Source organism: Plectropomus leopardus, chromosome 7 (genome assembly GCF_026936395.1).
Source record: "Plectropomus leopardus strain MGB_pleo_1.0 chromosome 7, ASM2693639v1, whole genome shotgun sequence".
In the NCBI taxonomy this organism is placed as follows: domain Eukaryota; kingdom Metazoa; phylum Chordata; class Actinopteri; order Perciformes; family Serranidae; genus Plectropomus; species Plectropomus leopardus.
Genome location: NC_142182.1, coordinates 33,480,895 through 33,504,402, shown reverse-complemented (window position 1 = coordinate 33,504,402; position 23,508 = coordinate 33,480,895). Strand labels below are relative to the sequence as shown.

The 23,508-nt window shown below is 37.4% G+C and overlaps 1 protein-coding gene across 1 annotated transcript; it reads right to left on the bottom strand.

Annotated features, from left to right (window-relative positions):
* Positions 1-5,143: 5,143 nt before the first annotated feature.
* usp3 (ubiquitin specific peptidase 3) lies at positions 5,144-23,263 on the bottom strand. Its single transcript, XM_042495692.2, has 15 exons — positions 22,819-23,263; positions 22,474-22,534; positions 20,075-20,212; positions 19,554-19,637; positions 19,291-19,372; positions 16,949-17,028; positions 15,881-15,994; positions 15,405-15,518; positions 14,471-14,620; positions 13,378-13,484; positions 13,123-13,203; positions 12,885-13,003; positions 12,640-12,753; positions 7,498-7,565; positions 5,144-6,890 (listed from the first exon to the last, which is right to left on the bottom strand). Exons 1-15 carry the CDS (start codon positions 22,907-22,909, stop codon positions 6,422-6,424), a joined length of 1,872 nt encoding a protein of 623 aa, XP_042351626.2. The 5' UTR covers positions 22,910-23,263; the 3' UTR covers positions 5,144-6,421.
* Between the last annotated feature and the right edge of the window lie 245 nt (positions 23,264-23,508).

Here is a 23,508-nt window from a genome sequence, read left to right as displayed (position 1 = left end):
TTAAGTCGTCATTATATTGTACATAGGTAATTATATTGTTTTTTTGTTTTTTAAATTTTTCACTTTTTACTTACTTTTACTTACTTTCACTTTTTACTTTTTTTTTGCTTACTTCCAGGTAATTTTCTTGTAACTTTTTACTTCTAAATGCTAAATTTTTAATTCAAAGAACAGACTGAAATTCTCTAAGTCAACTCATAACTTTGTATCTTTCCTCCTGAAATTGAAAGCTCTCTAAGTCACTCAGCTTTATTAATAACAAAAAAAGTGTCAAGCATTTGGAAAATACTGCTTTCTCCCCAAAGATTCTGACTGAATGTACCTTTATATTTGCATGTTTGTGCCCCCGTTTATCTCTCTCATTATGTTTGGTTTAGTTTCTTTCTTAAAAAAAAAAAAAAACCTATTTATTTTCTCGTCTGCTTATTTGTCTGTATCATTTTTACCACTTGCACTCCACATTTATACTTAATCTTTCAGACATATTATTTATTTATTTATGTATTTTTGCCTGTGCCTTTTACCTTTTGCTTTGTATATGTTGGAGTTGTTAATAAAAAAGAAAATAAATACTTTTTTTAATCAAAAAAAAAAAGGTAATGGGATAGTCACAACAGTACCATTTTCACCAAGAAAGAAGATAACCTATTTGTTGTATGAGCACTTCCTTCCCCACCTTGCATGCTGAATTTCAAAGCTGTTTGAAGAAGTGCATAGACTGTAAAGTCAAAACACAGATTTTCACGTATGAAAGTAATATATGGACCAGGTGTATGTTTTGATTAGTACCTTAAATGTAGAAATTCTAATTATGTAACTTGTATTAGACTGGAGAGTTGTCTTTTCTGTAAAGTATCTTTAATCATTTCAAACCAGCATGCTGCTTCAGCTAGCTAAACAATGGCTGACAGGGGTGGGGATAGTTTTACACCTTATTTTAAAAAAAAAAAAAGTGTGAACACACTGAAGGCTAAACACATTCTATCTATTCTCTATCTATTCGAGGAGAGTTGGTGAGAAAAAGTGATAGGGGTTTGCTTGCACACGCACTAAAATGTGCATCAGATGAGGTGAAGCAGGGAAAGACAGTAAATTCTGTCACCAAATAATACTCTATCTGCCATGTGACAGTGATACTGCAAGAAATCACAAAACCTCAGAGAAAGAGGATGTGTGGGCGATCGCAGTGGTCAAAAAGAGTTCAATGCGCAGCACGATTGTGATCTTCACTGGTTACTAGAATGAGGCAGCAGAATTGTATATTAGACTTGCTCCAGGTGAGGTATTGAGCATCTGACCAGTACAGGTTAGCGAGTTTTGCTGCATTCACATGGAATCAGGCAGACAGTAGACGTCAGACGGAAAATAGCTTTTGGATGGCATGAGAATAACAAACAGGATGACAGGAGGATAATAGGAAACATGGATGAAGATATGTTGCAATTGTGATGTTGTATTGTTTTCAAAGAATGGAATGAAACCTATTAACTTATTCAATGTTTATTATTTTAAGTAATTATTCTAGTATTGTCCTGATTGCCCATATTTTTTTCTTGTGTCAGGAAGCTACGTGACATGAGGTTGTAAATTTTAGTGTGGAGGACAGCAAAAAGTTAAAGTAGGCCTCACCTAGGGACTCCTTTAATTAATGAATACTGTCATATAGTTGGAGAGGTTGGAAATGTTGCTATTTGGAGTAGACAGATTTGGGGACTTTGCCACAAAATCTGAAAGCTGACATTAAAATTAAACGAGTTAGGCCACATTTAGACGAGAATGACAATACTTGAAACAGAAGGGTCTTTTCTTTGTGTTTTTTAAAAAGAATCTGCATAAAAACAAAAGAAAACGCTGTTGTATGCATGCCAGGCCAGTGGCTGGCACTGTAATGACACACCATGGAAGGGCACTACGCGTATGCGCCAAGCGCAACTGTGACATCACTGTTCTCACAGGATCTGCGGTGACAGAAAGGGATGCGTTTTCAAAAGATTAGAACCTTGTGTCAAAAGTTTGCATTTTCAGGCCCCTAAAACGCTGTTGTTATGTGAATGACAAACCAAACCACAACAAAAGATTAACGTTTCATGCAAGAACTGTTGCAGTGTAAACAACTCCTTAGAGGTGCTGAGACAAAAAGTGTTACAACCGTACCTGGTTTCCCCTACTAATATTTTATCAGCCTCATATCAGGAGGATTAAAAATATAAGCATCAAATTAAAATATCCACAACAACAAAAACTACCACGAGGTGAAATCGCCTCTCTGCACAGCATCAACAATTAACAAACAGTAGTATTTACAGTAGCACCAGTTGTACTGGATTAAATGATGGTTGAACAGCTTCAATTATCCACTTTTAGGACCCTTCAAGGTAATTACAGAGCCGAATTGCTCAACAACCTAAACCTGGCAATGCTCTCGTGTATGTGTGAAAGTCACATGCACAAGTGTTACGTAGGACTTTGCTTAAAAGAACACAGTGAACTATGACTCAGTGTGTTTTGAAATTGCTCAACTGGAGCAGGTAGGACACAGTGAGATGGCAAAAAGACAAAATACTGTTAAATACACGTCATCACTGCAAACTGCATCACCAGTTTCGTCCTGTTCTACTTGTTATCACGGATCCCTTCAAAAAGCGTTGAGAAATGCCACTGTTGGGAGGCTGATTACAGCCTGTGCAGTGACTCAGTGTGTCATGATGTTCTAACCAGACCTCTGATCCCACAAACATAATGCAATGTGAGCTTATTATTAGCAGCTGTGATCTAGCCTCTGAGAGGAAAGGAAAAAGGAGGGGGGTAAAAAAAAAAGGGGGGGGGCACTTGTGTGTGTCATTAATGGGGACAGAGTAGCGAGTCCACGGCCACCTGTGAGCAGGCGAGGAAGAGCAGCTGTTGGTCATCATACAGGAGTGCTTGTTCCTGCCTGAGCGAGGAGGCTGACTGGCTGGCACGTGTCCCGAGGGGAGCGCTTATGTGAGTGAGTGTGTGAGTGTGTGTGTGTGTGTGTGTGTGTGTGTGTGTGGGCGGATATGTTCGCTAGCAAGAAGAGGAAAACAACACTAGGAAGGCTCACTAGAAATTTTGCTCCGTCCTTTAAGGTTCTACTTGATCATATCAAAGGCTGTTTTCCATTAACAGACGGAGAAATACAATGAACCTTCTGGTGTGCATGTGTCCAGCCTGACATGTGCAGGAACCAGTTCATAACATCTACATCAAATTGTGCACATATGGTGAAAATATTCAATATTTCAAAGAATTTTTTAAAGTTTCTCAAAGGACATTAAACACTGAAGAAAAGCCTAAAGCTTAGGTGAAGGAATTATATTATAAGCATAAAAAAATATTTTTTGCTCAAGCTTTTTTTGCCTTTAAGAGTCACAGCTAATAATTTTTCATCATCATCTGCCAATAATTTTCTCAATTGATTCATTTTTTGTTTATATGGCAAAAAAAGTGAAAATAGTGCTTCACAATTTCCTAGAGCGAAAATAAAGTCTTAATAAAGTCTAAAGTTTTGTTGTTGTTGTCGGGGGGTTTTTTGTAGATTTTTAAGAATTAAGCTTAAAAATAGTCATCTCACTCACAGTGTCTACATGTATCAGCCACTTCAATTTAATGATTTTTAAGACATTTTTAATATAATTTTTTTTTTAATTTAAAATTTTAGACAAAATATTCTGATTTAACCATTGCAGGTATGTATTTAATTAAGCTGTATGCACATGGTCTCGATGCTGAGGTTAATTTATTATAGTATAAATAAACAGTATAAAGTGAGAATACAATATTGGGTTCAGTGGGAGGTTTAAAGACTTCCAACTTTCACGCTGAAGAGCTCAACTTATTTTGACAAAAAGAAATTAAAAGATGTATAAGTGAAATTAGATAAAATGTCTGTGGCAAGTAAGACCTCCCACATTCAAATGCAAGAATATTTAATGCCTTTTAAGACCTAATATTTATGAAACTGAGTTAGGCCACATTTGGATGAGTACAGCCCTACAAAAAACAAAAAAGTCTTTGTGTTTTTAAAAAAATCTGCATTCATATGATAACATTGTGAGAATGACCGTCATGTACACGGACAAAAAGTAAATGCTCACACTATTAGCTTCCGGTTGACCCACTAACCATGTAAGCTCGACAGGAACTATCCTTCAGTTATGTAGCAGTGCCAACATTTTCACTTACTTTCTTATGCAATCCTCTTTGTCCCTTGGGGAACATGAGGCTGCCACTCTCTGGCTCCATCTGGTCCTGTCCTTTGCAGCATCCCAAGTCTGGCTCACCATTTTCAGCTCCGAGGTCACAGTTCTCCGCCAGGTTGTTTTAGGCCGCCCCTGTTTCCTTTTTCCAGGTGGGGTCCATCTAAAGGCTACTTCTCAAGGTCATTCTGGTTCTCAGTCTCTCATCTCATCTCTCCCATTCTCTATGTGAAAAAACACTTCAGACAAACTTAGAGGCATGCAGTGGACTCACCCAGCTCGAAGATCTCCACCATGCTGATGACACAGCCGTTCTCTGCACAAACCAAACTCTCCTGCAAGAGAAAACAGATAGGACCAACAGATTCGCCAAACAGATGGGTTTGAACATTAACCCCTCAAAAAACCCAAATTGTGCATAAATTCAACATCACATGCACCGCTCACCGCGGACGGCAACTCTCTCATTATGTCAAAGAGTTTACATAAAATTAAGATCCAATTGTGTAACAGCAATGTTGAGTCAGGATTCTGTTTGACTCAGAAGGCCGTCGAGCCGTCGAGAGCGACATGCAGAAGATCAATGTTTCAAAACATAGGCTGAGATGCTAATAATCCCAATATAATCAATGTAATAATCCCAACAATAGATGTCTCTGAAGTAGGGGTCGGCGTTTTATTTTAATGATCGCTGATAAAACTAATAAAAAAGTGCAAAGAAAGTGTTAGCATGGGAGGAACTTTTATTTTGTAATACCTCAGGGATCTATTTTTTGTTTATTTTTTATTTAAATTTTCATTTGACTTTATAGAAAGAGTTACTGGGAACTTGCTGTATATGATGTTGAACGTTTCAGTTTTGATTAAACATTTGCTAAAGGCATTAAAAAGAAAGTTGGAGGTTTTTATGTTCTAAATTCTAAATATTGACAGAAAGATTTTCAATTTTATTGTAAAAAAAAATATCGGTTATCAATCTCATTAAATACAAATAATCAGTATTAGCGCTAAAAAAAACATTATCGGCCAACCCCTGCTCTGTAGGATATGTTGAATCTTCTGGCCGGAAAGGATTTCAACAAACAAACTGTCGCAATGTGGAGATCAAACAGCACCATCTCCAATGGCTGGGACATGTCCTCAGAATGGACCAGAACATTTCTCAGCTGTAACTATGAAAAACTATGGCGAAATTCAAATGTCAGTGATTCACAAACTCTCCAATTAGACTGTAAATCTCGGGAAATTGATAAGACGTGTAAGACTAAGCGTGGTAGCTTAATTATTATGACTTCAGTAGGAGCTTGTGCTATTTAAAAGATTACTAAATAAGACTTTGGCACTGAGTGGATAAAAAGATTAACTGCTTGAAAAAGTAATTGCAGAAATAAACAACTTTGTCTTCTTCTCCACACGTTGTCTGGCTGTCGTAATACATTTACTGGGTTGCTTCTAAAAGGAGTGGTGTTCAGAAAAGGCTGCACCTTAACTTTTTTTTCTCCAAAGAAAAAAAAAACCTTGAAAAAGATTCGCCATTGTATTCTGTCATGTTCACTTTGTCTGACACATGTTTCATCAGGGCCTGTTTCTTAGACCATTTCAAATCAATAAAATGTTAAATTATGCTTCAGCGTCAATACAGATAAACAAAACAATTTGACAAAAATCATTTCTTTCACATTGGTTCTGGTCAAGGAGTTAAAACAACTTTCTGAAGCCCACCGAGGACTTCAGTCAATGAATGCATTGCATTCTACTGTATATCCTAAAATCTCCCCTAAAGTACAGAACTATGAGGTTCTCAAGAGGTGCAAATTACAAAATTAAAATGTTTTAAACCTATAGAAACTCAGATTATTGTTACAATGACAGTGTCTTGACACAATCAGTATCTTCAGTCTAGGCTAAACATTGGACCATCTGAGGTTTTCCAAGGCTACAGCTTTACTTCAATGTTTTTTTAGACAATCACCTTTGGAATCTATACGGAAAAATCTACCTCAACTGAGTAATAAAACACGGAAATATACACAAAAAGTCATACTAAACAAAATCCAAGCAGTAAATTATACACAACGCTGTCGTGCAGGTCATAAAAAAAGTTGCACATATATTGAATGTAAAAATGAATTATTTAAAATCAAGCACTGTGAGAAATGTGACTGAGGTGAAGCCAAAATGGAGTGAGGGGCTGGTCTGAGACATCATTGTGCAAAGGCCTGAATAGCTTGGCTGGCTTCTTCTGTTGCAGCCTTGTCTGAGGTATCTCCATCTGTCTCGGCCTCCGTTGAAGCTGTTTCAGCTTCGTGCAGTTCAGCCATGTTTTCAACCACATTTTCCACTGCAGCATTATCCGAGGCTGCCACATCATGGGTATTCATGTGTGAGGCTGGCACATCCGTCAAAGCCGTGCCTGCGGGAGCCGCGTCTGCTGCGACCTTGTCCTTAGCGACTGCCTCTGAAGGACCGCTGACCACGGCTGCTGTGTCTCCAGCCGGTTTGTTTGTGGCAGTCTTGTCTGAGGCCACCTGTTCAGTCCTCTCCACGTAGAAGAGGATGTAGGCCTTGGCCTTCCTCACTGTGTCCTCACTGGTCAGAGTCACCGTGCTGTCGTTAAAGTGGTACCAGCGGCCCTCGTGGTTGCCATATGCTGTATAATGTCCAGATCCAACCCTGTGAACACAGACACATAGATCACGTTCTGCTGTCTGGCTTTTTACAAGGATGCATTGATTGTTGCTGGAGTGAGACTGAGCTCAGCAGCGCGACAGCACCACCTAGTGGCCAAAGGTGAAACAGCAGCACTCTGATGAACAGCACTCAGAATATCTTCACGCATTTTCAAGGACTCTCAGCCTAATGCCTTTCAGCGTTTAGTGGCTACATGAAATTTTAAACAGCAGCTGTCCACAAAGCTTTTCAGCAAAATTACATCTGAATTGTTTATACAGCAAGTGGGAGACAGACTGCTGACTGCGGTAGGCAGAGCTGGCCGGCAGATGATGTTTAGATTTGTAGCTGAGTGTTGCCTTTTTTTCTCAACTCCAGCTGTTAATCATGCTACCATGGTGACAAAAGCACATCTTGCATGTGTCTGAACACTTGATCATCTGTCTGCTGGACGAGAAAAAAACTATCGATCCCACATAAGTCTCATATATATGCAAGACGCTGCAGTTTGTTCTCTTTGAAAAAGCAAACTACAATTAAACAGATGAAGCTTGAACAAATATTCATTTCAAATTTTGTGTGTTTAAACAGGCATACTTCATCGACTCACCCAGATCCATGATGCACCACGACAGCAACGAGGTCATACAGGCAGCTTCCTGGTAACGAGTTCTCTGGCTGCAAACATAAAAAAGAAACAAGATACTTCCTTTATGGACCAAAACATCATGTCTAAAAGATTTTAAAATGAGGTGTGGCTCATCATCAGCCAATCAAACTCATGTCTTCTATTTTCTTTTTTCCAAAATTAGCAGAGTTTTGGTCTCCGTCCTTTAATACATTAAGTACAGTCATTAATATAACTCTTGAACCCAGCCCCTTGATAGCTGTCTTTGGGGTACCCCTTGCTCCGGTCAGTCTCTCTAAGGAACACTCAGCTGTTGCTGCTTTTGCTTCACTTATTTCCTGTAGACGAGTTTTGTTATATTGGAAAAGCCCTAATCCTCCTTCTGCCAAATCCTGGCTGTCAAACTCAGTGTCCTTTTTATCATTAGAAAAGGTGAAATCTTCCGAGAGAAGCTCATCTGCCAGATTCTACAAAAGACAACAACTTCATTTCCTATGTAAATACTCCTACTTCTAAGGACCCTATCCAATTCTCAGTGCATCTAATTTCTTGGAATAAGCATCTTGACTGTCTTTCCAATGGTGCTCTTCTCCCTGTGCATTTATTTATTTATTTTTCAAAGTTTTTTTGTTGTTAGTTTTGTTTTAATTACTTTCTGGGGCTTGAGGTGTGTGGGTGGGGTGTTAGGTTAAGGTGGTGTTTTGTTTTTCTGTTCTACCACACCACAAAGAGGGTGTGGAGGGGAAAAAAAACAGTGGAACATAAATGTGTGCTTTGTGTTTGATACTTGCACAATACTGGTTCCCAATAAAAAAAATTTAAAAAAAGATTTAAATCTGAAAGGATGGACAATTTTATTCGGCTATGAGAGAAATGGGTATGATATGTCAGGCCTCTGAGACCTGGTTTTGTTTGGGTGGTAACTTGAAGGAACATTCTTAACTTCTTTTTACTGATCTTATCAGACTGCTACAAGCATTTTAATTTATTTTACTTTATTTCATTTTATTTTGGGCTTAACCTCTACCTCTCTGGGAGAAGTAAAATGAAATGTCAGGATGTGGAACAGGTGGAGGCCTTCAAGTACCTATAGGCACGGAGACTGACTGCCGTCTGTCTGTCTCCCAACACTGATTCAGTGCACGAGAAGGCATAACAATGCCTGTTCCTGCTGAGGAAACTCATTGGATCTGATATCAGAAAGGACATTTTAACAGCTGGGTACACATCACTCAAGCACTCACTTTAACATCTCACTCTGGGTCAACTTCAACCCTGTAAAAAAAAATCAAAGCTTTCCCAGATCATTAACCAAGCAAGTAAATGAACTGGCAAAACCCAAACTCCATTGTTATGACTTCATACCCAAGCAGCTGAAAGTAGAGCCAATCACATTACAAAAGATCCCACTCGTCCTCTGCATAAGTTTTTCCAGCTACTACCATCAGGCTGCTGCAATAAAGTCTCCTTGGCCAAGAAAAACACTTATAAAAACGCCTTCATCCCACTGCCAAAAACATCTTAAATAAATGGTATTGATCCACACATCTCTGTGAACACTATGCCACTTTGCACACAGTAGTATGTGGTCATTTTTATTGTGTAAATTATTTGTATGAGGTATTCTGTTTTTAGGAACATATGGTGTGTGTTGTCAGAGTTTGTTTTACACTCTATGTTGTATGTTGAGCCACGTCTAAGATGATTTTCTGTCACAGCAGACAAAGTTTTCGGAATCTGAAAGACAAAGGCGAGAGCCTTGCTCACATCGTTGTTGGGACACTGAAGATGTAATTGTATGGCTATAATTGCTAAAGGTTTATTTTGGTTGATATGTACGTATATGTGCATTTTCCACAGGCATTTGGATTTTAAATAAGTAAAGGTAATAAGATTGTCTGTCTGTTTACATTCAAATACATGAAAATCTCAACTGCAAAAAAATAAATAAATAAAACAGAATGGAGACACTTCCTGACATCCATCATCCTGGTCTCATACATAAGTCAGAAAGGTTGCACATGAAAATTATGGAAACCTTGGTGGTAACGGCAGCATGACAGAGTTTGACAGGTTCTTTAGACAAGGATGAGAGGCTCCACTGGCGCAAGCATTGCAGAATAATAACAAATAGAAAAGCGTTCAGAGAGCACAGACCTCGGCCAGGGCCACACGCCATATATCAAAATGTTAACAAAAGTGAAAAATAATTGTATTTTAAAGCCCCAGAGACCCACTCAAAAATGTAATGGGATCTTCTTTTGCCCATGCTGCACTCTACCATCAAGTTTCATGAAAATTGAACAAGTAATTTTTATGTCATCCTGTTTACAGAGACAAATAAACAGATGAAAAAAAATGGAACTGAAAACATGAGCTGAAAAATAAATAAATAAATAACAAAAAAGAATAATTTTAAGTTTGAGTAAAGCAAAAATATATGTGTCACAATTATGTCACACCACAGAAAAATGTGTTATCAACCACTCAGCCATTTTTTAAATGATTATGAAAAATGCTGAGTATATTAAACAGGTTACAAAATAGTAAAAAATAAGCAGTATTCTGTGCTCCAAGACACAGCCCACTGAACAGACTCAACAGGCTCTTGTTAGATAACCAAGCAGCCCACAACACACACCACCCTGAGCCGAATGGCGAGTCGCCGTGCAGTGACAGTGTTAACACACATAACGCATCCAAAAAATCCTGGACACAGAAAGGCTGAAAAACAGTTTAGCAGTCTAAGTTCACAACGTAGTACTACACAGTTCCCAGTCTTTCCGCTTTTGTTCAACAATTATTGTCTAGCACGTAAGTGTTTTTAAAAAAAAAAACAACACTGATTTTGCTTCATCCTGACTTTAAAGGGAAACTCCACTTTACACAAGTGACTCGCTCCAAGTTTGTCAGATTACAGTGCTGCTCAGTGCCCCCTGGATACATCAGTTCAAACACTTTAAAGGGTGGACACTTGGTTAATGATTTACACAAATGGCCATTTACATTACATTATATACACATATGAACCTAACTGAAACTGAATCAGCAGTGAAAGACGTGCACAGTCATGGGAACATGTGCAGGCGTGGTGCATGGCTGGCTGCAGATCTGTCACCAATGCAGGTATCAGCCAGTGATCCCACTAATAAATAATCAATGCATGACAGATGGTGGTGCTGTAACACAGTTCATTGCCCATTTCAGTTCATTTATAATTTAACATTTATATTTCTTTATTTCTCACAATCATTAAAGTCAAATGATATATTTTAATATTGATTAATCTGTCAACTATTTTATTTATTGATCGTTTGGTCAATTAAATGTTAGAAAACAGTAAAATATGTCCAACATCATTTTCTAAAGCCAAACTTCTTAAAATGTCTTGTATTATTTGATGGTTCATCATTAAACCAAAGATGATAATAGAAAACTAATAAATCTTTACATTTGAGAGCCTTTATTTAAAGTGTTTTTGCTAAAAAATGACTGAAACATTAGATCAGCTATCAAAATAGTTGCCAATTAATTTGATGATTATAAAATAATTGTTTTTTTCAGTCTATTAATGTATGCATAATGCAAATTTAAGGAAATTGCCATAATTTTCCAGATGTAGTGTATCTCTGGTCTGCCAGCAGAGGCCAACATTGATCTCTCTGATTGCCAGCTGGAAACACACTTTGTTTTTCCTCTGTGGCTGTAATTCCACCAGCTGACTAAGAGGAAAAATTCAGTGCAACTTAATCACCAGTTTGGCAAAGGAGATATTGTCATTTTTGCGTATAAAAAGATCTTTTTATATCTATATCTATTCAAATTGCAGATTTTTATGATGTCTGCGGCTCCTCTGTTCGTGCCTGACTAACAATGCAGCCAGTTTAGTATGATGTCATATTTCACATGCATTACCAAGTCATCTGTCTAGTGTTTCGCTTGGGATCTTTCCGTGGTGTGACTAGTGTCTTGACTCCTTTTTTAAGTTACTAAACCAAACCCCTTCATTACCAAGGTTTTAATTAGGCACAAGTACTCTAAGTTCTTGTGGTATTTTGATGTTTTCTACATGATGACTGGAGTAATACCAGTAAAAATTCCACTATGATCACTTCGCCTAACTTTTATTACTCTTGGAATCTTTCAGAATAGCAGTCACAGTAAAGGAGAGGGGGTTTATTGATACAAGTGCGTGTGAGGATCTTTCTTTATTTTGTAAAACTACAGCTATTTTCTTTTTACAGAGGTCTGAACTAATAGTCACACCTGGCCTCTGAACTATTAAAGTTCTAATGGTGCATGCCTACCATATGCGACCAATTTGCCTGAATTCCCACCTGTCCTGCCCGACTGGTCACTTTTATCCATCCACAATCCACTGCCACCTCCAATACCAGAGAAAAGTTTTACTTTAGCATTTCCTGGATTTATACAGAGCTGCTCAGAAAGTCACTGAGGCTGCAGCGTGAGTGGGCACTGTTTGAATTTCTGAAACTGTCACTCCCTCTCCTCACACCGCCAGTTTGGTCCACATCGGGGTTATCCCAGCATGCTTTGTACTGGGTATATAAGACGCTTCCAATACAAGATAATTGAGAGTTGATTTCTGGTTGCGTATTGTCGTGTATAGCGGGCACGCACCATTACTGTGGCACTATTAGTGCAACTAATTAATGTATTATTCCTTGTTTATTCATCATTTTTAGACTGATTTTAAATGTATTGGTACTATAGATGTTATATAGATGCCACACTCTGAGGAACAGTGAGTGACACACACTCACACACACAAACAGAGTTTACCATTATTACCGTTGTTATTATTATTACTATTGTTATTTTGTTAGGCCTATAGTATTATTATCATTATTCATGTTTATTCTTAATGTTGTTGCTGTTGTCCATCTGTATGTTCAGCTAGCATTGGAAAATCTTGTTGACATAGTTGTTGTTTTGTCTGTATGTTTTATGTTAAAAACAACCGTTAAAATGTGCTTTGGCAATACTGTTCAATTGTGATCATGCCAATAAAGCCTCCTTGAAATTAACTGTATTATTAATAAAACAATTTGAAAACTATATTGTGAAATTTGATGATCAACATTTCTTCTGCTTTGATCTCACCTCAAGTAAGTAACCCCTCATGTCCAGGCGTTTCAGTGGAAACTCCACGTAAGTATCCACCTTGTTTCTCAAAAAGGCTGTCCAGTGGAACCTTTTTAGATGCAGACACAAAACCTAACAATACAGGAAATAAAACCTCCCATTACATCCAAGCACAATTATTTTCCCAACTACTTTATTTTCACAGAATAAACATTTAAATCATATTGAATTGTAATATAATAATTTAGTATTTCTGTCTCTACCTTTGGCAGCATCTGGATCCAGAACTTCTTGGTGGATTTCTGTCGCTTTTTACACTTATGGCAATAGTACAGCTCCGTTTCATCAAGTTCTTCCAGGTCAGTGAAGCTACGCAAGCAGTCTGAAACAAAAGAAATGAAAAGAAAATGTTGGCATTAGTCTCAGCAGCACACAATTAGAAACTAGTACTGCCACAAAACCTGTCGAATGAGTCATTACCTCTGACAGTGGGAAACTTACCACGTAAGGTGCAGGTCGGCCCTGGCTCCTGGTCCTTAGTTCTCTTTTGTCTGAACTGGCTGGGAATGTCCAAAGACAGATCTGAGTGAAAAGGAATGGAAATAAATGATCTGAAATCATATATCATAGTGCTTTCATTATATACCCCCAAGTAATTGTGTTTTCTTTTTTCTTTTCCACTGCAAAAAAGAGAAAAATGCTGAGCGCTTAAACTTGCTGAATGTGGCTGTTTACTAACACAAGTGGCTGTCTTACCAAGAAATGGATCAAACTTTCGAGATTCTGTTCCACATATCAAGCAGTTGACTTCATTCTGAAGTATGCCACCAAAATTGGATGTGACAACACTGGCAGTCCCGTTTCTGTAAAGCATCAAAAAGCAACATAAAGCAGTTCCAATTAGTAAATGCATCTTAAAATCTTTCTGTGTTCATAGGCACAAAAATATGCCAACATCACATTCTACATGTGGACTAGTGTACTGTATGTTATTGTCAGTAAATGCTACATGTAGTATTTTATGTGGTATGATTATTTGATCATTACAATTTCTTAAAGAGATAGTTCACCCAAAAAATTAAAATTCAGTCATTATCTCTCATCCTCATGCTGATGGAAAGGGGGTGCGGTTTATAATCCACAAAACACTGTTTACATGCTACCTGAAAGCCTCCTCTACACACAATAGTTTTCAGTCCAACAAAGCAACTTGTTGATTGCTGCTAACTCCAGAAGTCTTTCTGTGAGTGGGCATGTAAATACTGGCATGCAGATAGAGCAAGCTCTTGTTGGTGTTGCACGAGCGCACACACATGAACACGACTCCCATACTAGGAGCTATAGGCTACAACAAGGCTAAAAACATGGCGCCAGTGACATTTTTCAAAACAACTTGGCATGTCAGGGCTTTAGGAAGCTTGAATTACTTCAGACGAGCAGTATGGAGACATTTTGTGGTTTTATTATGTATTTTTTAAATGTCTGAATCCTGGTCACCATTTGCTTCAAATGCCTTGGAGATGAGTGCAATGCCTATTCTCTGTGAAACTTCGGCACTGTTTTGTGGATGATAAAACTTCATCCGACTTTCTGTGAAGGTGAAGGTGAATAGACAGTGACTGGATTTCCATTTTTGGGTGAACTATCCCTTTAAGACCAACACAAAATACTTAAAACTAGACTGCTTTCAAAGAGAAAATAAGTGGAAATAATTAAACACAGTATAACACATGCACTTGTAAAATGGGATATTAGAAGAGCAAAAAGAAAAGAAACTTTTTGGGGGCCATGCCATGGATGGCAGCATGCCTACAATGCTAAATTTATAATTTACATACAAAGGGCTTACATGCAGCATTTGCCCTCTCCGGTGGAGAGTCTGACCCCATCCTGAGCTGACACCGGGTGAGACGCTCCGTTGCGACTGTGCTGGAGCTCCCTGTGCAGGTGGTCCAGCAGGTAACGCATGAACTCATGTGCGTCCTGCTGCTGATAGCCCCTGGACAAACACAAAAAAAAGTTTTAAATGACATTACTGTAATAACTCACAATAGAGTGTTCCAGTCTGTGATTCATACTGCAACTGTGATAATATCTTAACAATAAAATGCTACACTTCAGCAATCTGAAGCAGGGTTCCTACAGGTTATGGAAGGTTAGATTTAAGACTTTAATACTATTTATTGCCACTCGGAGTTAACTTTAAGACCAATTTTACAATAAATAAGTTTTAAGAAGAAAAACCTGAACCGACACCATTTACTTTTTAGGGACAATTTTGCCAAGACATTTACTTCAACATTAAACATTAGATTTTTGGTTAACTTAAAAAGTTAGATGATCACCTTCAAATGCTGAAAAAAATAAATCTTTCTATACTGCTACAAATGCCAGACAATGAAAAAAAATTGTTATTAAAGTATCCCTCTGGTTTACCTTAATGAAAGCTTGTTTATTTGTCATTTGTCAAGTGTTGTTGGCTGATCTGCATGACGTTAAATTTGGTAAATTTGTTAAATTATGAAAAAATATACACATTTTTTCAAGATTTCAAAAAGTCTAGTCTAATTTCAAAAAGTCTAGTCTAAGAAAAAAATATTGTTTGCATTTCTGAAAGAATGATTTAAGACATTTTAATACCAGTAAAGGCCTTAATTTTAGATTAATGAATTGAATGTCTGTGTTTAAGACTTTTTAAGGATCTGTGGGAACCCTGGAAAGAAAACAGAACTGTTTATTGTTCAGCACAATTCTGGCAAATTCCCTGTGCAGTGTTGGCATACCTGAAACTTGGCATGATTTTCCATATAGCATAAAATAAGGAGTCTGGACTGAAGGCTGTCTGGCTTCCTTGCCACAGGGAGCAAAGGGTTTTCCTGAACTCCTCCACCAAAGACCTGTTGAACATAAAGCAGCCCTGTTACCCTGTAGCATTATCTGGGACAATCCACATCTAAAGCCTTTTCTACCCTCTCTGACTAAAAAAGTTTGCAGGAAACTTGTGTAAGATTGAATTACAATGTACACTGTCTTTTATTTTTCTGGTCATTTATTGCACAACACTATTTCTGTATTACTTAATTTGTGTCATTCAGAATTAAAGCAAACACTGCAATTAGGAGTCTCATAAGAAAATAGATTTTTTAAAGAAGGTTGTCTTCCAAAAGTAACAATTTTATCAAATGTGTACTTGCTGCAAAAAAATTAAGATAAATGCACTCAGCCCATATATCCTCCCTCCTACAGAAGAGGACCTTACACACTGGTGTCCCCTTGGCTTCGGGTGTGGTACATCCTTCTTCCTGCTGTCTTACCGCTGCGTAGAGCCACTGCAGGCAACTCCTTGAAATAACAGCTGAACTGCTCGATGTTGCTGTCAAAGAAACAGAATTTGTGATAACATGTTTGACACCTGAGACTTGCAAAAAAAAAAAACACTCATAACTATGCAAGTGGTTTAAGCACAGTGTTAGAAAGGAGTTGAATGATATTAAAGACACACATTTTGCATTTGATTGCAGACAAATCAAGTCTGTGATATCACTGCTGACCCAAATCATGCTACGTTTTTACTGATAATTAAAATATTTTTACTTAAAGTGCGAAGGTTGATGTGCAAAGATGATATAAATACACTAGCTACTGCACTGCATATATTATATATGATATACAAGTACAACTTCACAGTGATAAATAAGCCTCATGAGGCACATTTCAAGTTTCTGCAAATTGATTTTAACACCATACTGAAATGATTTATAGGTAAATATGTAGGGTGGTAAAATCTGAAAATGGTGTTATTTTGGCTCTTGCCATTCCTGAACTGAGCTCAATGAGGTTTAAGTCTGGAATTTTGGAGTTTTCTATGTCCCTGTTTTATCATTATTGTTATTATTAATATCATATTGTTTTATTGTCTATGGACCTCCCTATGATCTGAAAGTTTTGAATTGAATTGAGTGGAAACCAATGGCTGCCTGGAAAGAAGGAAAACAGATTATGTTTATTTAAAAAATCTATGGCATGCATGCTTAAATGGTCAGTGGTAAGAAATAGGTGTGCAGTATGAAATATACTACATATTAAGTAAATGTCAAAACACAGCAGTCCTTTAGGAATCGGGAGAAATGAATGTTCGCTGGGAAATCTGTCCGTTGACTGTGTCTCGTTTCCAAGCAGCCTGTGTAATTCCCCCGTCTGTGCCCCAGACTGTATTAATAAAGGATGACTGGTCGTGGGGCCCTGGGTCTGCAGGGGCAGAGCTACTGAACCGTGCTGCAGACCCATTTTACCACCCACATACCTCGTCTTCAGTGCAGAGCCTTACCTGAGGGACTGCAGGATGGCATTCATGAAGCACGTGTTGCCTAAATTCCGAAGGCCTGTAGCACCTGAAGCCGCCCCATCCTGACAAAGATAAATGAAATGCACAAAGATGTGTGAATATACAGTGTGTGTGTGCGACTATGTGTGTGTGTATGTGTGTTTTTCAAAAAAAGCCTTAAAAAATTATGATTAACAATCAGGTTTTGGTTTACATCTAAAAGATATTGTGATAGTCACATAATGTAAAGCAGGAATTTCCAACCTTTTGTGACTTAAAAAAATGAGTATTTAGTATTTTTCAGTATGGCCAGTATTTTCCCGTGTTTTGTGTCCAAATGACAAATGGAGAAATTTTTTTTTACATAGGTTACAAGAGGTTTTTTTGCATCTTATAACTCTTCAGAAGTTGAGAGGATCATCTGGAAGTTTTGAATCCACAATTCCTCTGTGAAATCGTGGACTATCACCTCCCAGAATCCCCTCATATGTGGTCGCTCCCAGATATAAGGGGCTTGCCTTTCTATCACATATCACGCCTACGTCATCTTTGATTGAAAATAATGACCGTTACCGTGGTGGCTGTAATAGAAATAGACCTGCTAATGTTTTGAACATCCTTTGCCACTCTTCTGTCAAATAAGTCACATAACATCACTCAGTGGAAACACGATCATCTCACAATTGTGTTTTGTCGAAATTTTGATTTACGCAAAGTTTTGCGTAAATCTGTGATGGAAACCCTCCCACTGACAGGCTCAGATTGTTGTGTCTGAAAACATTATGTCCCAAAGAGGAATGAAACAGTTTTTTCTTGCATTTTACTGCTCTGTTTGTTGTGACCAGATCTTGCTGAAGGAGAAATCTGAATATTTAGATGATTTTGACAATGTGAAAAAGCCAGCCAGATTTCAGAATTAGACTTCTTCTTGAGCGATAGTTGGTAAAAACACTAACAAAGAGACAAATCAACAAGAGATGAAAAAAACAAAACAGTTAATTTCTCTGACGAGTCTTATCTGTTATGTTGTCAGAGGCAAAAACAAGCACTTTTAATGGACGTGAATTCACAGTGCACAATTGGCTGTAAGGAGCCAGTTTCTGCACCGATTTCAAAAATCCGTGACTCCATTAGTCAATTAGACATAAAAACATGGGAACATACGGCCTCCGGTTCAAAAATAGTGTGTCCCTTTAAGGGACACTTTTTCTTGAGAAAAAAAAATCCTTTCCAAATCAATGAGAAAAAAAAACATGAAAAAAAGGAAAAAACAATAAACTGGTTTGTAAATATGTGCTGTGCCGCTATCAGCTGTCAATGTTGTGATGGCTTATTGTCATCTGTCTATTTTCCTTAGGAAATATTCTTTTGGCTTCCCAACATTTCCCGGGTGCTTTGTGTTTAAGTGCCTCTGGAGCTTCGATGGTATTAGCACCTCATTTGACAGGATTTCACCACTTTGGACACACTTTGCTTTTGGCTCGGCATCACTGCCTGCCATTATCGATCAAAATTTAATGTATTTAGGATTCATATTTCCTCACCACACTTTTTGGAGCTTTTACTGGTGCAGAGTTGTCTCCCACATTATTTTTTAGTTGTTATTGTTTTTTTGCATTTATTTATTTTGCATTATTTATTTTATTTTGCACCATTAAAAACAGTAACAGAAAACAGGTAAAAAAAATACAGAAAAACAAGTGCCAGAGAGATTAGAAACCCAAATGGGCTTATTGAAACACCTCACTCAAGGTAATACTATAAATTACAATACTGTGATGCAAGCAATATACAATAGGGTCAGCAATGAATGACAAAAGAATCTGAAGATTTGGTGCTTTTACTGGTGCAGAGTTGTCTCTTTTTTAAATTATTTTTTAGTTTTAAAAAAGATCCATTTTGGTGTCACTGCATTTGAGGGAACATCAACCAGCTCGGTGGCAAAACACGTTTGTCTCTACCTGACTCGTGTGTGATATTCAAACGGAACTTATCTTTGAAATTATACATTGACATTTTTAATTTATTTAAATTATTGAACACATTCGGTTTTACAAATATCTAGCTTTGCAAATTGAAAAAAAAGTATTTAATCTAACCATTTGGCAGTACCTCTGTGGCCAACTGGCACTCTCAGAATGGCTGGTGTGCAGCTCTATAAAAGCTGCCGTGACTAATTTAATTGGAGCACTCTCCACAGTGTGAATACAGACCTGTAAAATCATTCGAGCTACGTTTGAACATTAGTTCAATCTTTTGTGCAGGCACACAACTGTGGGAATGACTGCAACTTACAGCTTCTTCTTAAAATAAATGAATAAATTCGAAGAATTTTAACCACTTACATTGTCTTTCAACAACTTGCTGTCTGGGGCCGGGCTGTCCTGAAGTTTTCTCTTTCTCTGTCTGTCACCTATCAGTGCTGAGCTGCAACAAAGAAAAACATTTGTTGTATTGAGCATGCTATGAAACATTTTCTATGAGTAAAAAACTAGCATTACATTTTAATTAGATATTTACATAATTTAACAGATATAGTTTTGACAGAATTTTAAAAAATGATACAAAACAATTAGTTTAAAGACTAATTATTGAGATTTGTACTTACTTTTCTAAACTCTGCAGATGTTCCCTCACCTTCTGTACCTGCCCAAGTTTGGTGTCATTGACAACAAAGTCATCACATCTGTAACTATAAAATCCACATTAGTCAAAGCGCATACATATGAGAAAACACAATAAGCGCACTGAAATTTGGAACCATTAAAACTTTGCATAACAAACACGGTACGGTAAATATACAGCACTCTGTTTCACTGTGGTAGCATGCAACATGTGACAAAGGTGATTTTTATTGAATACTTACGAAGTTAGTTCATACAATTTATATCACTTTGGTGTGCTTGTGTTAACAGGTGATCATTTGTAACAGGAAGAATGTTGGATCACTTACAAGGTTACTGATTAACTTCAATAAATGAATGATGATGATATTAAGAACCAGTTGGTCCATATTACAACACCATAACAATCCTGTGACTGTTTTATGACTATGACTGTACTTTAGCAAGGCCCCACAGTGAGTCACAGATTGTGGACACAGATATGTTGGTCATGAAGGACACTCACCAAAATACGCTGTAGTTGCTGCAGTCCATGCAGACAGAATGATGGGATTTCTCTTTCTCCTGTTTCTCTCCCTTCTTTTGACTCACGCCAACCACTTGGCTGTCTTCAAAGTGTTTCTTTGCATGTCCATTGACATATCTGTACAAGGAGACGTTACTTTATAACATAAAACATCTGGATCTACCAGAAAATAATCAAGTATAAATAGAAACGATTATTATTACGCTCAGAAATCATATCAAAGAATCTGCCAAAATAAATATATTGCAATTTTGATCTATAAAATGACGACTCCTTATCGACGAGAGCATCTATTTTTTCTTAAAGACACCCCCTGAGAGTTGTTATACACCACATGTCAATGTTTTGACAATATTCCTAGAATCCTTAAGGATTGTTCTCAACAAAAAATTGTCTCTTTACTGCACAATAAAAAACTATTTTTAGCCATTTGCCAGGGTTGAACTACATCCACTAGTCCAGAAAACAAAGATGGTAGCTGAAAATGACATATTTTGCTGTTCAATTAGATTAGAGTCTTTGAGGAATCTCAATATACTGCCAAAATAGTGCTTAGTGTTGTGAAAAGTTTGTTAAAGACAATTTTACTTCTAAATGATGACTCCACCTTATGTCTTAATATTTCTAAGAGAAGACTGTGTTTTTTAAGTTTAACTGCTGTAAAGAAAATGCTAACACAGATGTGGAAACCCCCCAGATACACTCCACATCACTCTATGGGTTACTCTACTGTACAACATAATATCTCTGGAAATCTCTATTGCCCAGTAAATTAAGGCCATAGTAAATAACACTAAAGCTTTGGCTAAGGAAATGATGAAGGTCAGGTGAAATTTGGCGTGATGAATCAGGTTTTTCATTATTCTTTGATTCAGTAGATTATTTCTGTGTTTTGTTTTTTTATATATGGGGGATATGTGCATTTTTGATTGATTGATTAGCTTATGTAAGTGTCATGTGCTTAATCGTGCCCAGCCCACATGGGCTTATAATACACTGACGATAGCAATATAAAAAGGATACAAAGATAGTCGCGTAGCTCCTTCTAATACATCCACAGAACAACATATAAATTATACAAGGAGCATTTCATAACATACAAACCAATAATAGACAATTATACTGGATACAGTGTTTTCTATACAGTGTTTCGACATATGTGTTGATGTATCTGTTTCTGCTTTATATGAATATGTGTAGGCATGTGTATACATATATACAGTGATAATCCTATGACTATTATTATCTGGGTAAGATGAGTAGGATTTTTTTGTATTAATTCATCTTATTGTCCCACTTATTTCTGTTTTGTTTTGTTTTTGGTTTTTTTTTTACAACTTAGACATCACAGGTCAGTCTAAGCCAGCTGAGATGGGGAAAGGAGGGGAGAGTTAGACAAAAGGTTAACTTTCCTTCTGGAGAATCCATACCCACAAAATTTGTAAAACATATGGGCACATATTAGGGGTCAACAGATTATCGGCCTGGCCAATTATCGGGGCCTATATTTGTCATTTTTCTTTTATCTGTATCAGATAATTAATAATTTTATTTTAATGACTGCTGATCAAATTAATTTATTAACAAGTGCAAAGAAAGTGTCAGCATGGGAAGAACTTTTGCTTTGTAAAACCTCAGGGAGCTATTATTATTTATTAATTTTTCATTAAAATGTTCACTTGACTATATAAAAAAAAGTTGCTGAAAACGTGCTGTATATGATGTTGAAAGTTTAAGTTTTGTTTAAACTTTTGTGAAAGGCATAGAAACAAAGTTTTGTGTTGGAGTTATATTCTAAATCCTAAATATTAACAGAAAGATTTTAGTTTTTATTGTAAATGCATACTGGTTCCAAATATTGGTTATCAGTGTAATCAACTACTAATAATCGGTACTGGTGTCGGCCCTAAAAAACAATATTGGTCGACCCCTAGCTCATATGTGAAATGTGGCTATGTATATATGACTTAATATTATACTCTGCACAAAATTACATAAAAATTTGATCATAAAAAAAATAAGATTTTTTAAGACAAAATAGATGCGTAGCTCTGTGCCTTGGATGAAAATAAGGTACACAAAAGGCAGAAATTGGGGCTTGTCAGAGCTGTCCTAATACAAAAACAGCTCTGAGAGAATGCTTGAGCCAAATACTGAACATATATTTTGTTAATCTCAGGTCTTAAAGGTCACATCTAAATACATCTCAGTGACCACTGACTGACTTAAAATCTTAAATTACAGTAGTGCAGCCTTTATGTAGGTGTATCTGTTCCAGAGTCAAATTGATCACCAAAAGCAAAACGAATAGGAGTATTACCAAGTTACTTGTGTTTGCTGCTTTGAGCAAAGCTTTAGCTGCCAAAAAACCAACTCACCTTCCACAATGCACCATCAGACAGGTAAGGCAAATCCATGGACTTTTATTGGACCTGCAAACTGGAGATGAAAGATGAAGCCTTCATTTAAAGGAGCACAATTTGATGACATGATGTATTGCTGTGATTTTCTTTTGAATGGGCCATTCCTTCATGTGTTCCTGTGTGATCTGCCCTTATGATAGCTGATCTGTTGACTTGTGGCTACATTATCTTTCTGATGTTAGCTGACATAAATGTAGCATTATCAGTGCCAGAAAAGACTTGGATCTACCAGAAATGTATGTACCCATTAACGTCGAGTGTAGTGTCGGTAAATGAAAGGGTGACAGTCACTTCTCTTACCGTTGCAGCACCAGGAGGACGGGGTACCGTTAGGGAACCTGGAGGTATCAGTCGGACAGCTCACGCTTGAGTTCAGATGGGGGCACTCCATCAGTTCACAATTTGCTACTAAGTCAGCTAATGTTAGGCAAAACACCGCACGGTCCCAGGAACACAGCAGATAACAATAGTTAGCCAATTAACCTACACCAGCTAGCTAACGTTAGCTGACCAACTACTTCTGCTCGCACGTTTTCCTGTCTTGGCTTGCGCTAACACGTTTGATAGCTAACGTGCTATACTTCTTGTATAATTTCACAGCTGTTTACAGAAAATAAAGGTTTCCACCGAGGCATACTGTAAGTAAAAAAAATAGTAACGTTTTCTTTGGTGTATAAGGTACTAGGTAACTGCTGGCGCTTGCCACAAACAAATGGAAATAACTTGAGGAAGTGACGTGCTGTCTGCCGGCTCGGCCGTTTGCCAACTACAAAACAAAGATGAAAAAGCATCAGAGAGTAACCTGGGGCTACTTCCTTCTTCGCTTGCACTCCCTGGGCCGCCTAGAGATACCGTACGGCTTTATGTTGTTTTATTCCTTATGACATTGGGAAGCTCTAATATTTAACTTAATTGAGACATGTTGTGAGACTTAATTCGTTTAGAGGCGTCAGGCATGCGTAGTAGCGAGTCAAATAATACATCTATGGT

Bases quoted from the DNA above. Each gene is read 5' to 3' on its own strand.
- usp3 (XM_042495692.2), bottom strand. From the start codon at position 22,909: ATGGAGTGCCCCCATCTGAACTCAAGCGTGAGCTGTCCGACTGATACC. The intron at 7,566-12,639 runs GTGAGATCAAAG...TTATGTTTGCAG, and splicing joins TGAGGGGTTACTTACTTGAG to CCAGAGAACTCGTTACCAGG. The intron at 6,891-7,497 runs GTGAGTCGATGA...CTGTGTTCACAG, and splicing joins GTGGTGCATCATGGATCTGG to GGTTGGATCTGGACATTATA.